The sequence below is a fragment of the Suricata suricatta genome, chromosome 7, assembly GCF_006229205.1.
Source record: "Suricata suricatta isolate VVHF042 chromosome 7, meerkat_22Aug2017_6uvM2_HiC, whole genome shotgun sequence".
NCBI classification, from domain to species: Eukaryota; Metazoa; Chordata; class Mammalia; order Carnivora; family Herpestidae; genus Suricata; species Suricata suricatta.
The window spans coordinates 29,499,749-29,514,180 of NC_043706.1; the positions used below are offsets into that span (position 1 = coordinate 29,499,749).

The window sequence follows — 14,432 nt, forward strand, 5'->3', positions numbered from 1 at the left end:
TTTCTCTCTCAAAAATAAACATAAAAATAATTTTTTTTAATAAAAAGGAAACTCAATTTTAGAATCTATGTGGTAGGGATATGTTCATTATAAAAGTATCTCAATTTTGTTCTGTTTGAACATTTTAATAATAAAATGTGTTTAAAAATTTTTTTAAAACAACCCTAAATATTGTCCTACCTTCCAGCATGGGGAATCTTGTGGATGGAGGGAGGGGGAAGAAATGAAAGAAAGTTTCTGAATTTGAAGAAGGCAGTGCAAATGCATATGGACCCAAGCACCAGATACCTTCCTTTTCCCCTTGCCTCCACATGACCTCCCCAGTCTTTGCCCTCCTCCAGAACTGGGTGTGCAATCCTCCAGCACCCATCTCCCTCTCCATCTCAGTGTTTCTAAGAGGCCTTCATCCAGGTCTCTGTCCAGAAGGTATTGGATCACTGCCCTTATTTTTGTGCTCAACCACAGAATGCTGCCTCCTACAAGAAGTCTACCTCGATTGTCCATTCTTCCTTTCCCAATACCAACTCATCATCAGCTTTCTGTCCTAGACTATCAGCAGTACTCAGGTACATCTAGTCTGGCCGCCTCTGGTTTCCCGTTTGTTAATCAGTCATCCAAGTGTCCTGCTAAGTATGGCTCCAGAACACCAAGCAAGTTACCCCAAATCTACCAGAGCTTCCAGTCTCATGTGGGAGCCTGGGCGTGTGTGACACATATACACTGGGATCAGGAGCTCTGAGCAGATGCAGTGTGAGGGGTAATTGGGGCAAGGCTAATCTGGGAGGGTGCCTAGAGGAGGTATATATTCACTGATGACTTGTGGGATGAATAGGATGGCTGGAGCTGAAGGGGAGTATAGGTTTAGTTAAGGGCAGAGGAGAGGCCAGAATGTCTGACGTGGCAACACCTCTCTACCCAGGCAGCTCTGGCCAGTCTGGTGTCTGTCTACCAGCAGGCCAAAGGCTCTACATGAGCTGGGAGAGCAGGAACCCTGGTGGGGAAAATGGGGGTGGGGGTGGCAGTCACACCCCACTGTGAGGTGAAGCTAAGATGAGGGAAGAAAATATGGCTTTGAGGTTCCCAGAGCCCCGGAGTCGTCTGCTGTCCAGCCTCTGCCTCTGCTCACTAAAGAATTGAATAATACAATCCACTTCTGCCCCCATTTCCCTTCATGGCTACCTCAGGCCCTCTTCTCCACCTGTGTTTCTGGCCTCCAATCCACCCACCCACACACCCGCATCATTCCTCTTATAAACTCAAGAGGGTCCCAGTTTTCAGACCCTGGTCAGTGCAGCTGGCTCTGGTGTGAAGTCAGCTACCCGCTCTTTGCCCTCAAACAGGAACCAGTGGTTACAGGGCAGGAAGTGCCTGAGGGGAAGTTAGGGGGCCCAGACACTCCTCCATGCCCTACTTCAGCCCCAGCAGTATCTGGCCGTGGGAAGTGGCTCTCCACCCCAGCCAAATAGGGCCCTGCTCTCCCGAGTGGCTCTGGGGCGGAGGGAGCGGCCCCGGCTGCCAGGTAGTACTGACACCACCCTCCCTATTTTTCATGGGTCCACACGCACACTCAAAACCCTGTTTCCTCCTCCATTAGCTGCTTACCGGAACCTGAAACTATCCAGTGCTGGAGAGGCCCTTATGAACTACCTAGTCAGCCTAGGGCAGAGGAAAGGGGGAGTTTCTGGAACTGACACAGCTGGCTTTGAACCCCAGCTCTGCCACTTCTGGGCTGGACCTCCTTGTAAGAGTCTGAACTCAAGCCTGAGGTTCCCCACTAGGGAAACGGGCACCATAGTACCCTACATCGTGAGGGTCAGCAGTGACAAATGGAAAGTGCCCAGTTCAGGGTTGGCAGATACGTGGGGCTCCTCAGCCCTGGAACAATTGTAACAGAGGGCCCCACATGTTACAGATGAGGAACTTGAGGCACGTGACTCTCCCCAGGCCATTTAGCCTAGCAGAGCAAGGGCTAGGTTTCCTGACCTCCAGGCCAGTCTTCAGTGCTCGACCTGATGGCAGCTTGTAAGGAATGGAAAGAGGGTAAGGGAACCCTCGGCACAGGGAGGCTTGTGGGTAAAGAGCAGCATGTGCATTCATGAGTAGGTAGTCAAAGGACAGCTGGTCCAGGTAGGCAAGGCACCTCATGGGGAGGCCCAGAGACAGCACGAATGGCAGTGGGAAGCCCCTGAGGGGTGAGTGGTCATGGGTGTGGGTGTGGGTGAGGTAACGTGAGAGGTGGGCACCTCTGGTAGGAGATGAGATGACCCGATCTGGGATGAAGAATCTGAGTCTGTTTTTCTGCCTCTAAAACTGTTGGAGAGGGGAGCTGAGATGCCCCCGGCCAACGAGGAGGATGGGGGGCGTTGAAGGGAGAAACGGGTCCCTGATACCTACCCCTTCTCCCCATAGGTATATGCCCTTACTTATTTGGCGGGAGCCTGGGCCTGGGGGGGCTCCTGCTCCTGGCTGTGGTCATTCTGTCTGCCTGTCTGTGTCGGCTCCATCGGAAAGGTGAGCCCCAGCCTCACCTCCTTCATTCGCCCACCGCAATGCCCCGTGTTGCCCCCACCACCCCCTTTCCTGCTGCTTTCCTAGAAGTCTCTGTCAATTCCCACACACCCTGGGAGAGGAGGGCGGGAGGGAGGGGAGGAAGGTGTCCACAGAGAGAAACTGGCATTTGAGCAACAGGAACCACAGAGATGTCAGCAAGTGAGGAAACACCACTGGGGTTGGGAGAGTGAGGGAGGAGCCTGCTGAGTTTCTTCTTTTCTTCCAGTGAGGAGGCTGGAGAGAAGCTGGGTGAGTCCAGGGCCAGGGGAGTGGGTGATGGGGACGGCCAGGCTGAGGACTGAGAAGGGGGGCAAGGGAAGAGAGGGAAAGCAGGGGCACAAGAGAGCCAGAGACGCAGAGGAAAAAAGGGGGGAGAAAGAGAGAAATAAGGATGAGCAGAAAAGCAGAGAGAAATGGTGTAGAGAAAGGAAAAGGGACTAAGAAAGGAGAAAGGGAGTAGAAGCAATGAGAGAGACAGAGAGACAAAGAATGAGAGAGAAAACTGGAAAGAGAGTGAGAGGGATGCAGGGCAGGGGAAAAAGAGAGAGAATGACAACAGAGACCCAGGGAGGCAGGCAATGAGAGAAAAGAATTTAGGCCAGCAGAGACAGAAGGCAGAGGGCAATGAGGAGGCAATGAGGAAAGCGGGGTGGGCAGCAGAACAAGGAGGGACCCAGGGAAGGGGACTCCTCCAGCGACCCCCCAGCAGCGCCTTCTACACCCGCCCTAGGCCCAGCTCTCCGAGCAAGAGCTCCACTATGCATCTCTGCTGCCGGTGCCCTCCCGTGAGGGGCCCGGCCTCAGCCACAAGGAAGGCTCCAAGGAGGACACCAGCACCGAATATGCCTGCATTGCCAAGAAAGAATCCACCTGAGCTCCCCCAAACGCCTCCCCCCAACCCAACTGTGGTCCACCCAGTAAAGACCAGTAAACACCATGGTCTCGCCACCTTCTGTGCCTCGGGGTTCTCAGTCCAACTCCGCTCAGTCCCATTTCAGCATGGCCACCATCAAAACTTAAGTGACCTATCTTCCCACCCACTCTGGGGTCAAGTAGTGATTTCTCAGGTGTTTAGGGACCCAAGTTTCCCTGAAGGCCAGAAAGAGTATATGTGTGAGCCTGGCTGGAATGGAGAGCTAACAGGACTAATCAGATCCGATACTCCCCATTTCTCAGGAGAATCAGACTCAGCCCCCCGCACCCCAGAGAGATGGAGGTGTTGAGTCCTGGATGGTGATGGGAGAGGCTCCAGGCACAATTATTGAGAAGGTCATTCCTTGGACCTTTCCAGGCCAGGCTTGGCAGAAGGGAGAGTTGAGTCAGGGGACCCCAAAGAGGGGTACTTTGGGGTACCTGAAGAATGGAAAAGGAAACACATGAGACACATAAGGAGTTAGCGGTGGGGCAGAGGAGGATTTATTGGGGTCTCTTGAAGAGAGTTGAGATGGCTGGGGTCTGGAATCTCTCATCGGAGCCCATCTGAGGAGTGGCAGCATTTTGCCAGGTGACAGTGGCCTGCAGGAGAGACAACAGGAGTTGCCCATCGCCGTAGCCCTCCTCTTCCTGATTCTGTCTCCCCTTCCTCCGGCTCTCTTCCACCATTACCCTGGCCCCATTCCTTACATTTGCCTTGGTAATAGATGGTGCTGCCCATGGCCACAAAGATAAAGCTGAAGGCATAGAATGCAGCCCGAAGGAGGAGGACTGTGCTGTCCCCTAGCCAAGGAGGTTCTGAATGTGGGCAGTAGAAGGGAGGGCTTGGTAAGGGGGGACCTAAGGAAGAAGCAGGCACAGGTTCGGGGGAGGGGGGACAGAGAGCAGGAGGCCTCAGGAAAAGACTCCCAACTTCCAGGGGAACAGGGGCCTCCCATCTCACCTTTCTCTACCACCAGGAGAGTCCCATTCCCTGTTCCAGCACCAAGACCCAGCACCTCCACCCTGCACACGTAGACTCCAGTGTCACAGTCTTGGGCATCCCAGATGTGCAGCTCAGCCTGGTGGTCACAGAGGAAACGGGAAGAGGCAAGAGGAGCCAGGCGGCCCCTGAATTCTGGCGTCTCGTTCCTCACTTCCTTCCCTGGGGCCACCTTGTCCCGGTACCACGTGACAGAGCCAATGGCCAGTCTCCCTCGGCTGGCATTGAAGGAGCAGGGCAAGAGAGCAGCGGTGCCCACCTGGGTACGAATCTCAGGGGGCTGGAACACCCAGAGAGCACAGGATCCTGGCAGGCAGAGAGAAGACCCAGAGAAATGCCTCCCCAGTTGGTCCCCAGAAAAAGGACCAAGAGCTTGCCGTAGAATATCCCAGCTGAGTCCCCAACTCACGGAGGACCCAGAGGGACAAGCAGTTTGGTGCCTCATGAAACCCTTTCCTCTCCACTGGGCTAATTTTTAACATTGCTTACACAGGGGCACCTGGGTGCCTCAGTCGCTTGAATGTCTAACTCTTGATTTCGACTCAGGTCATGATCCTAAGGTCATAGGATGGAGCCCCATGTCGAGCTCTGCACTGAGTGTGGAGCCTGCTTAAGATTCTCTCTGCCCCTCCCTCTCTCTCTCCCCCTGTCCCTCTTCCCTGGTTGATCTTGCTCTCTCTCTAAAAAAATAAATAAAGGGACACCTGGGTGGCTCAATCAGTTAATCATCTGACTTGATCTTGCAGTTTGTAAGTTGAGCCCCAGATGGGGCTCAGTACTGACAGTGCAGAGCCTGCTTGAGATTCTTGCTATCTCTCTCTGCCCCTCCCCTGCTAATGCGCGCACTTGCGCTCTCTCGCTCTCTCTCTCTCTCAAAATAGATAAATAAACCTTAAAAATATATTTAAAATAAATAAATAATAAAAATTAGTTTTTCAAATTCTTTCTTATACCAACTCTCATCTTCGCCCCATCCCATCATTCCCCACCTACATTCACGAGTAGTGTCTTACTGAAATTTAACCTGTCACATTAAAATTGAAGTTCAGTAATGAATGTGGCTCCCTAGTTAACTAATGATTAACTATATTATTCCAGGTATTGTTTTCATACCAGTGACATACTATATGTATAGTACACCACCCTTGCTATTTTGTTTTTTGTTAAAGAGCATTAACTAATTAAGTCTTCTGGTGATGACTTGGCTATAAATGATTGAAATCCCTATTTAACTCATCCAAATTGATGAATTAAACCAATTAGTAAAATCTCTGATTAGATTCTCTAGTTGGTGAAATTTACCTGCCATTCTTCTATTTCAGAAGTGCTCAAACTTGAGAGCACATGGGAATCACCCATAGTGTTTGTTCAAACAGATTCCTGGGACCTACGCCCAGAGACTTACTCAGTGGGTTTAGAGTGGGGCCTGAGGATTTGCCCCAGGTTCCCAGCTGATGCTGAAGCTGTGGGTCTGGAGGCTACACTGCATGTAGTTAATGGATATGGCTCATAGTTAAAGTCTCATAGTTAATTAAAATCAGTTTCACTAAGAAACTTCCCTTAGAGTTAATTAGGTATCCCAAACTCCTAATTACATCTAGACTAGGCTTGCTTAATAGGCTTATTAAGTTCATCGAATTAAAATTACCCCCTTCAGAAAAAAATCACCTCTTCCTTCTTTAAGCCCTTTATACTGGTTCTTTCAGTTTTATCTTACTAGGGTGGTGGCTGAGAGGAAAGGGCTTCCGGGATGGAAACTGGGGAGTGACACTCCCAGCAGGCAACATGGAGAAACGAAGGCAATTGTGAACTGGGGATGTCCACGTTGTGCGTCAGCTTTACGGAGGACCCCACCGGCTCCCGGTTTCCTTTCTTGGCCACTCCTCTCAGGCCTCCGTGTCAGCCTCTCCCATCCACCCTCCTCCCAGCCCCACACCCCTCAGGGTTCTGGGAGAAAGCCCTCTCACCTGGATGGACCATGATAAAGATGAGCAACAGCATCCGGGGCATGTCAGAGGGTGTTCCAGTTGGCGAGGGGGACCGGAGCCGTAAGCTCTGGGTGAAGAAAGAAAAACCTACTATTTGTGCCCAGGGTCACCAGATGGAGGTGGGGAGCTTCCTATGACACACAGGACTCACATATCACTTGTCAAGGACCTCAACTGCCTAGGACCTCAGGCATCAAATGCTTGCCTCACCTTTGAGAAGAGAGGATGCTGCTAATGGCAGTATCTGGGTCACTAGGAGGTGGGGGCAAAACATGGTCAAATGGCCCAAGTGTTTGAGGGGGAGGGTGGGGCTTAGGTGGCTGCTAACACCAAGGTGGGTGGGTGAGACCAGGATGTGGTTCCCCTATCTTCTGAGGTTCAAGAAGACCAACGCTTTACCCAGAATAACCTCCAGGAACCCTCCAGGACTCAGAACTAACCTACTTCCCCTCATCTTGGCTCAGCAGTGCACAGGTTCATCCCATCTGTTCCCTTCCCTTTAGGCTGGCCCTCCCCAGGCTGCTCTAGAAATTCTATAAGGGAGGGGATTAGGAAAAGCAAACTGACTGGTGGCAGCAGGCGGTTGCTAGGGTCTTTGTCTGGAGGCTTCATTTGCATAGCAATCTGTTTTACTCAGGTTGTGTGGATTTGGGCGGTTTGGCTGAGTGCAAGGGATGGAGAGGTTTATAATCTTTTATAGTCAGATCTCCATTAAAGGAATATACCTCACGCTGAGGTCTGCTTTACCTATTGTGTTCTGCAAGCACTTATCACCCACTGGTAAACCGACTCACTTATTAGTATATTCACTGTTTAGCTAGAATTTCTTGAGAAACTACCAAGTGCCCCTTACATGAAAAATACTCTTATAGACATGAAGGAAAGACATTGAGTTCATAACTTCAGGGTTATATTTATATAGGAGTTGGTACGAGAACATACCACACATTATTGCAAATGCATTGCACATCAAATGAGAAAGCACAGCACATAGAAAAGGAGGGTTGCGTGTACAATGCCCCAGGTGAGACATGGGCAGACCCCTCACTCCACAGTTCTGGCTCCTTTTATATTAATACATCTTCTTCCCTTTGGGTCCCTGTTTCTAGCCCTGTTTCACAATACATTCGTGGATTGCAATTCCCAGTCTTCATTTCAGCGACCTGGAGTTTTGTTTTGGGGGAACAGTAATCGCATGGTTAAGAATACTGGGTTGGAGTCAGGCTGGGTTCAAATGCCAGGTTCCCCACAAGCTAGTTATATGATCTTGAACAAATTACTTAGCCTCTCTGAACCACTTAAATGATAACAGAGGCCACATAATCTGGGAAGGACTGACTCAGCCTTTCTCCATCAGGAGAGTGGCTTCCTCCTCAGAGCCTCTAACCCGAGGGTGTGGAATTGAGGTGCCATGGCTAGGCAAGGGCTGCCCCCTGGTGGTCATGGAGCCTGATGATGCCTGAGACACCCAGAAGTGGTTTTTCTCAAAAGGGCCTGAATTCCAGCTTCGGCCCAGTCCCTTACCTTTCCTCATCCTATCAACAGACCATCTCCACCCCAAAGAATCAATGTGGAAGAAATTGCTTCTTCTACTCAACTATGAGAAGCAGTTTGAGGAGGGAGCAGAGACCACCACCAGTGGAGTGGGGCTGTAGGGCTGGGAAGGGCTTTGAGCCTGACGATAAACCTCCATACTTCCACCGTACTTGCTCGATCATACGGCACTGCTCCAGGTCCCAGAACAGTGTGGCCTAGAAGTCAAGTCCGCCTAAATTGGAGCCCTTGTTCCCCTGCTTACACATCTCTGAAATGAGATTAGGATCTGTCAATTTCCAGACTTCACTGTTCTGGATGCTCAGTCTATGTTAGCCCCTAAACCCTCCCCAGTCTGGGGCTGGGATGACCATAGTTACAGGTCTGCCTGAACTCAACGGTATCTTGCTGTCTCCACCTCTTTTCTCTACCTAAGATTTCCAATATCCAAAAATGTTGTGGATTCCAAAGATTGTACTTGGATTTTTTTTTTAAGCCCATCTAGAATAAATCCTGGTATAGGTGTAGATTCAAGGACCCTTTTCAATGACTCTGAGACTCTCTAAGGAACTGTAGCCTGCAGGACAGGAACTGACGCAATAATCAGCCCAAGGATGGAATTTTTCAAAAGATACTTTTGGGGTGCCTGGGTGACTCAGTTGGTTAAGTGTCCAACTTCGGCTCTGGTCCATGGGTTCAAGCCCCACGTCGGGCTCTGTGCTGACAGCTAGGCCTGGAGCCTGTCTTCGGATTCTGTGTCTCCCTCTCTCTCTGACCCTCCCCTGCTCATGCTGTCTCTCTCTCTCTCTCTCTCTCACAAACATGTTTTTTAAAAATTTTTTTAAATTTTTAAAAAAAGGTACTTTACTGGGGACTCTAGAGGAAAGGCAGCAAATAAAGAAGTTGTGAAGTGGATGTATATACATATGAGATCTAATTTATTTATGTATTTATTTATTTATATGAAAGCAACTTTTTAAAAAGATTTTATTATTATGTAATCTCTACACCCAACATAGGGCTTGAACAAGAGTCCCAAGATCAAGAATCCCATGCTTTACTGACTGAGCCATCCAGGCACCCCTCTGGTCCAGCTTCTTGAAGACTCCACGGTGGGCTGCCTTGAGGGTGACCAGGACCAATAAACACACAATTCAGCTAGAGCAGGAAAAGAAGTGAAGACATAGAAGGAACTCTGGAATCCCAGCACGGCAACCCCGCCTCACCTGGGGTTTCCTTCTGTGTTGGTAGTGGTGAGATATGGTGGACTTCTCCTCTGGCCAAGTCCTTTTAAACACTTTCAACTAATTCGTGGCCCCCAGGTTCTACTTTCAACCTTGAGCTACAGCCACTCTTCTGAGGTTCCTGCATCGGACCTCACCACCTTCAGTCTCCTGGCTCTCATTGTCTAATATCCTTCATATTCTCCAAGAGCAGAAACCTAACTCTCCAGCCTCCTCTCTGTTCCAACCTCTGCCATCTCTCTGGGAGACTCAATGTCCATGTAAATGGTATTTCCAAACATTAAGATGTAATTTTTTTGCAGTAAAATGCACAGATCTTAGATGTACAGTTTGATACTCTCTGGCAAATCTACACCTGCATGTAAACAACATTACAAGTGAGATACAGATCATTTCCATCACCCCAGAAAATTCCCACATGCCTCTTTTTGGTCACTCCCCCTCCCCGCCCAGAAGCAACCACTGATTTATACCCCTTATAGATGTATGTCTCTATATTATGTCTCTATTCTTGAACTTCATATAAATGTAATCATATAGTACACGCTCTTACATCTGGCTTCTTTCATTCTGTATAATGTCTGTGAGAGTCATCTGTTGTTGCATGTATCAGTAGCTTGTTCCTTTTTTTTTTTAATGCTTATTTATTCATTTCTGAAAGAGAGAGCCAGAGAGGGGAAAAGAGAAAGGGAGACAGAGAATCCCAAGCAGGCTCCACGCTGTCAGTGAATAGCCCCATGTGGACCTTGAACTCACAAACTATGAGATCACAACCTGAGCTGAAATGAAGAGTTTGATGCTGGGGCACCTAGGTGGCTCAGTTGGTTAAGCCTCTGACTTCAGATCAGGTCATGATCTGCCAGTCCTTGGGTTAGAGCCCCGTGTTGGGCTCTGTGCTGACAGCTCAGAGCCTGAAGCCTGCTTCAGATACTGTGTCTCCCTCTCTTTCTGCCACTCCCCCATTTACTCTCTGTCTCTTAAAAATGAATAAATGTTTTAAAAAATTTTTAAAGAGTCTGATGCTTAACTGACTGAGCCACCCAGGTGCCCCAGTAGCTTGTTCCTTTTTATTGCCAAGGGTATTCCATAATATGGATGTGCCACAGTTTTTTTATCCACTCACTTGATGGTGTACAGTTGGGTTGTATGAGCATTCTTGTCTGTCTTGCACATGATCTTTCAATACACTAATTTCACAGTCGCTCTACCTTGTCTACTCTAGCCACCACCTTGATTCTACATGGCCTACACCTTAGATCATGTTACCATGGGAGTTGTTCCATGTTGGAATCTTACATCCCTTTTCCCAGGGACATGAATCAATCAGGCCTTAGTCCCTCCAGACTCCTGTAACCTATGTATGCGCTTTCACACAATTCAGCTGTTGAGGACCTTTGAGTTTTTCTCTCTCACTTTCATTCAACAAATTTTGAGCATCTACCATGGGGCTAACCTAGGCAATCTTGTCGTATACAGCCAGTTTTAACTACTTCTTATTCCCTGGCAAGTCTACAGTCTACTCCATCTCAGTCTACACCTTCACCTCAGGCCTCTTTCTTGACACTTGAGTCCCGAATATCTTCCTGCCCTCTAGACATCTCCTCCAGAGTGTTTCACAGACATTTCAAAATCATCTGTTTCCACCCAGACTGGGTCAGCCTCCTATATTCCCCATCTCAGTGAATGAAAACACAATCCACCCCATCAGTTAAGGTAAAAACTGGGATTTATACGGATGCCTGCATGCCTCAGTCAGTTGAGCGTCCGACTTCGGCTCAGGTCGTGACCTCACAGTTTGTGGGTTTGAGCCCCACATCAGGCTCTGTGCTGACAGCTCTGAGCCTGGCGCCTGCTTGGGAGTCTGTGTCTCCCTCTCTCTCTTTCTGCCCCTCCCTGGCTTGTGCTCGCTCTCTCTCTCTCTCTCTCTCTCTCTCTCTCTCTCAATTAAACATTTTTTTAAAAAAACACCTGGGATTTATATTTTTCTGCTTTTTCCCTCAGTTTCCCAATCCTATCAATGTCCAAGTCCTGTCCATTCTGCCTCTGAAATACCTTGGTATTTCCTCACCTCTTAATTCTCACTGCTAGTCAAGGCCCTCATCCCCTCAGGATGAAACTGGCGCGATTGCTTCTCTTTTGGACAGTGGGGTTCCTTCTCAGTATCCATTCCACACCTCCCTTTCCAAGTGTGGAGGCTCAACCATCCGTTCAACAACACTTTTACTGAGTTCTGTCCACATGCTAGACATTCTGTCTTCTTTCCTTATGTCTTTCTTTACCTCTCCCCTTCTCTAGTATCTCCCACAACTCTTTCTTCTCACCATCTTTTTTCAGATCACTTGTTTCTTCCCGATCTCTCTACGCACACCCTATATCTCTCTACACATCATTACCCAGGCCCTCCCGCATCCATCTGCGTGTTCATTAAGTCATTCATTCAACAAACATTTGGTGAGTACCTTCCATGTGCCAGGCAACTATCTCTCCAGTCTTCTCTCTCCACCCATTTCTCTCTATATCTCTTTCTGTCTCCCCATCTTCCAGCACATCTCTTTCCCCAAACCATCTCTCATTCTCTTCCTCCCCCATTTCTCTCTGGGTGAGAATGAGCCAAGGCTGGCAAGGCACTCACCTTTTTCCTCTGGGGACCAATTACTCCTCTACTGAGAAGCCTTCCCTGACTCCACCAGCCTGGCTGGGACCACTCCCAGATGCCCTCAAATTCTCTGTACAAGGTTCTTTTTCTCAAAAAAAAAAAAAAAAAAAAGAAAAAGAAAAAGAAAAAATTAACTATAAAATTAGAGGAAAACTTTAACTCACATCAACTGGCAAATCAAACAGGCAAATAATTAAGACACAGAAGAGTGAAACCGGATGGTTAACAAGCTTGATCTAAAAGAAATATATAGGGGGGCGGCTGGGTGGCTCAGTTGGATAGGCGTCCGACTTTGGTTCAGGTCATGATCTCGGCGGTTTGTGGGTTCGAGACCCGCATCGGGCTCTGTGCTGATAGCTTGAAGCCTGGAGCCTGCTTCAGATTCTGTGTCTCCCTCTCTCTCTCTCTCTGCCCCTCCCCTGCTCATGCTCTGTGTCTGTCTCTCAAAAATAAATAAATGTTAAAAATAAATAAATAAAATATGTAGGATCCTAGAAAAACTAGAAAACATGTATTTTTTCCAGGTACAACACAGACATTTAGAAAAAATAATCAAAATCATATAGAACAAAATTGCTGCCCAAAAGCCATGACAATTTAAGAGCAATAACAAAGAATATTTATTATACGCTTAGAAAACTTTTTAAATGTTTTTAATGTACTTTCTTTGTAATGATTTATTATTTATTTTTGAGAGAGAGAGGCAGAGCATGAGTAGGGAAGGAACGGAGAAAGGGGAGACACAGAATCCGAAGTAGCCCCAGGCTCTGAGAGGTCAGCACAGAGCCTGACACGGGGCTTGAACTCACGAACTGCCTTGAACTTATGAATCCCAAGATCATGACCTGAGCCAAAGTCAGATGCTTAACTGACTGAGCCCCCCAGGAGCTACTTTAATGTACTTTTAAATTTTAGAAGTCTACCTATAAATAATTCAAATGTTAAAGAAAATATTATAGTAGAATTTAAAATATTTTGAACTGGGGGCACCTGGGTGGCTGAGTCAGTTAAGCACTGGTCTCTTGATCTCTGCTCAGGTCATGATCTCACGGTTTGTAGTTTTGAGCGCTGCATCCTGCTTTATGTTGACAGTGTGGAGTGTCCTTAGGATTCTATCTCTCCCTCTCTCTGCCTCCACCCCCCACTCGCTCGCTCTCTCTCTCTCTCTTTCAAACTAAACAAATAAACTTTTAAAAAATAAAAATAAAATATTTTGGACTGAATGATGGTGAAAATACTGCCTATCTAAACTATGGAATGTAGCTAGAACAACTCATGAAAAAAAAATGTGTATATTAGGAAGGAAAATTTGAGGGACGCCTGGGTGGCTCAGTCGGTTGAGCATCTGACTTTGGCTCCGGTCATGATCTCATGGTTTGTGAGTTCAAGCCCCGCATCGGGCTCTGTGATAACAGCTTGGAGCCTGCTTTGGATTCTGTGTGTGTGTCTCTCTCTACCCTTCTGCCACTTGCACTCTGTCTCTCTCTCTCAAAAAATAAACATTAAAAAAAAAAAAGAAAGGAAAATTTGAAACTCATTGAGTTGGACAGGTATTTCAAGAAATTAGAAAAAAAGCACAGAGTAATCCTAGAAAGTGAAGAAGGAAAATAATAAAGATACTATTAGAAATTAGTGAAATAGGAGAGCCTGGGTGTCTCAGTTGGTTAAGCATCTGACTCTTGATTTTTGTTCAGGTCATTATCTCACACTCTTGAGATAGACATCAAGACCCAAGTTGCTTAGGATTCTCTCTCTCCCTCTGCTCCTGTCCCTGACTCACAAACTCTCTCAAATAAAATTTTTTAAAAAATTAATGAAATAGGAAAGAAAATAGAAGGGTGTCTGGGTGGCTCTGTTGATTGAGCATCCAACTTCTGCTCAGATCATGACCTTACAATTCATGGGGTTGAATCCTGCTGACAGTACAGAACCTGCTCCGAATTCTCAGTCTCCCTCTCTCTGCCCCTCTGCCATCCCTCTCAAAAATAAAACAAATGTTAAAAAAAGAAAAAGAAAAAGAAAGAAAAAAAGCAGAAAAAATATATATTTACAAAGACTACTAATATTAAAAAAATCTCTGACCAAGGGTGGCTGGGGGGCTCAGTCAGGTAAGTGTCCGACTCTTGATTTTGGATCAGGTCACGGTATCACAGTTTGTGGGTTCAAGCCCGAGCCCCACATCAGGCCCTGTGATGACAGGACCAAGCCTGCTTGGGAAATTCTCTCTCCCTCTCTCTCTGCTCTTCCCACATCTGCCCTCTCTCTCTCTCAAAATAAATAAATACATAAAAACTTTATTAAAAAAATTTAGCCACCAACAGGGTACCTGACTGGGTCAGTCAAAAGAGCATATGATTCTTGATCTTGGGGTCATGAGTTTGAGTCCCACATTGGGTGTGGAGATTACTTAAATAAACTTAGAAAAAAAACTTAGCAATCAAAAAAAGTGACCAAGCCCAGATAATTATGAAACTTCCAAAACAGAGATCATTCCAATCATAAAAATTGTTCTAGCGATTCAGAAACAGGAAAAGTTTCTCAACTTA

General features: G+C 47.4%; 2 protein-coding genes across 8 annotated transcripts; one reads left to right on the forward strand and one right to left on the reverse strand.

Annotated features, from left to right (window-relative positions):
- The first annotated feature begins 1,950 nt into the window (after positions 1–1,950).
- Positions 1,951–3,498, forward strand: LST1 (leukocyte specific transcript 1). Its single transcript, XM_029945507.1, has 4 exons — positions 1,951–2,040; positions 2,410–2,511; positions 2,777–2,799; positions 3,281–3,498. The coding sequence occupies exons 1-4, from the start codon at positions 2,013–2,015 to the stop codon at positions 3,422–3,424; spliced, it is 297 nt and encodes a 98-aa protein (XP_029801367.1). The 5' UTR covers positions 1,951–2,012; the 3' UTR covers positions 3,425–3,498.
- Positions 3,499–3,939: 441 nt separating this feature from the next.
- On the reverse strand, positions 3,940–6,971 carry NCR3 (natural cytotoxicity triggering receptor 3). 7 transcript variants are annotated; one of them, XM_029945504.1, is made up of 5 exons: positions 6,894–6,971; positions 6,433–6,520; positions 4,427–4,771; positions 4,174–4,323; positions 3,940–4,065 (listed from the first exon to the last, which is right to left on the reverse strand). In XM_029945504.1, the coding sequence occupies exons 2-5, from the start codon at positions 6,473–6,475 to the stop codon at positions 4,016–4,018; spliced, it is 588 nt and encodes a 195-aa protein (XP_029801364.1). In that variant the 5' UTR covers positions 6,476–6,520; positions 6,894–6,971; the 3' UTR covers positions 3,940–4,015. The 7 variants fall into 7 exon arrangements, with proteins under 7 accessions (XP_029801364.1, XP_029801363.1, XP_029801362.1 ...); XM_029945503.1 differs by lacking the exon at positions 6,894–6,971 and adding an exon at positions 6,664–6,743; XM_029945502.1 differs by lacking the exon at positions 6,894–6,971 and adding an exon at positions 6,605–6,664.
- Between the last annotated feature and the right edge of the window lie 7,461 nt (positions 6,972–14,432).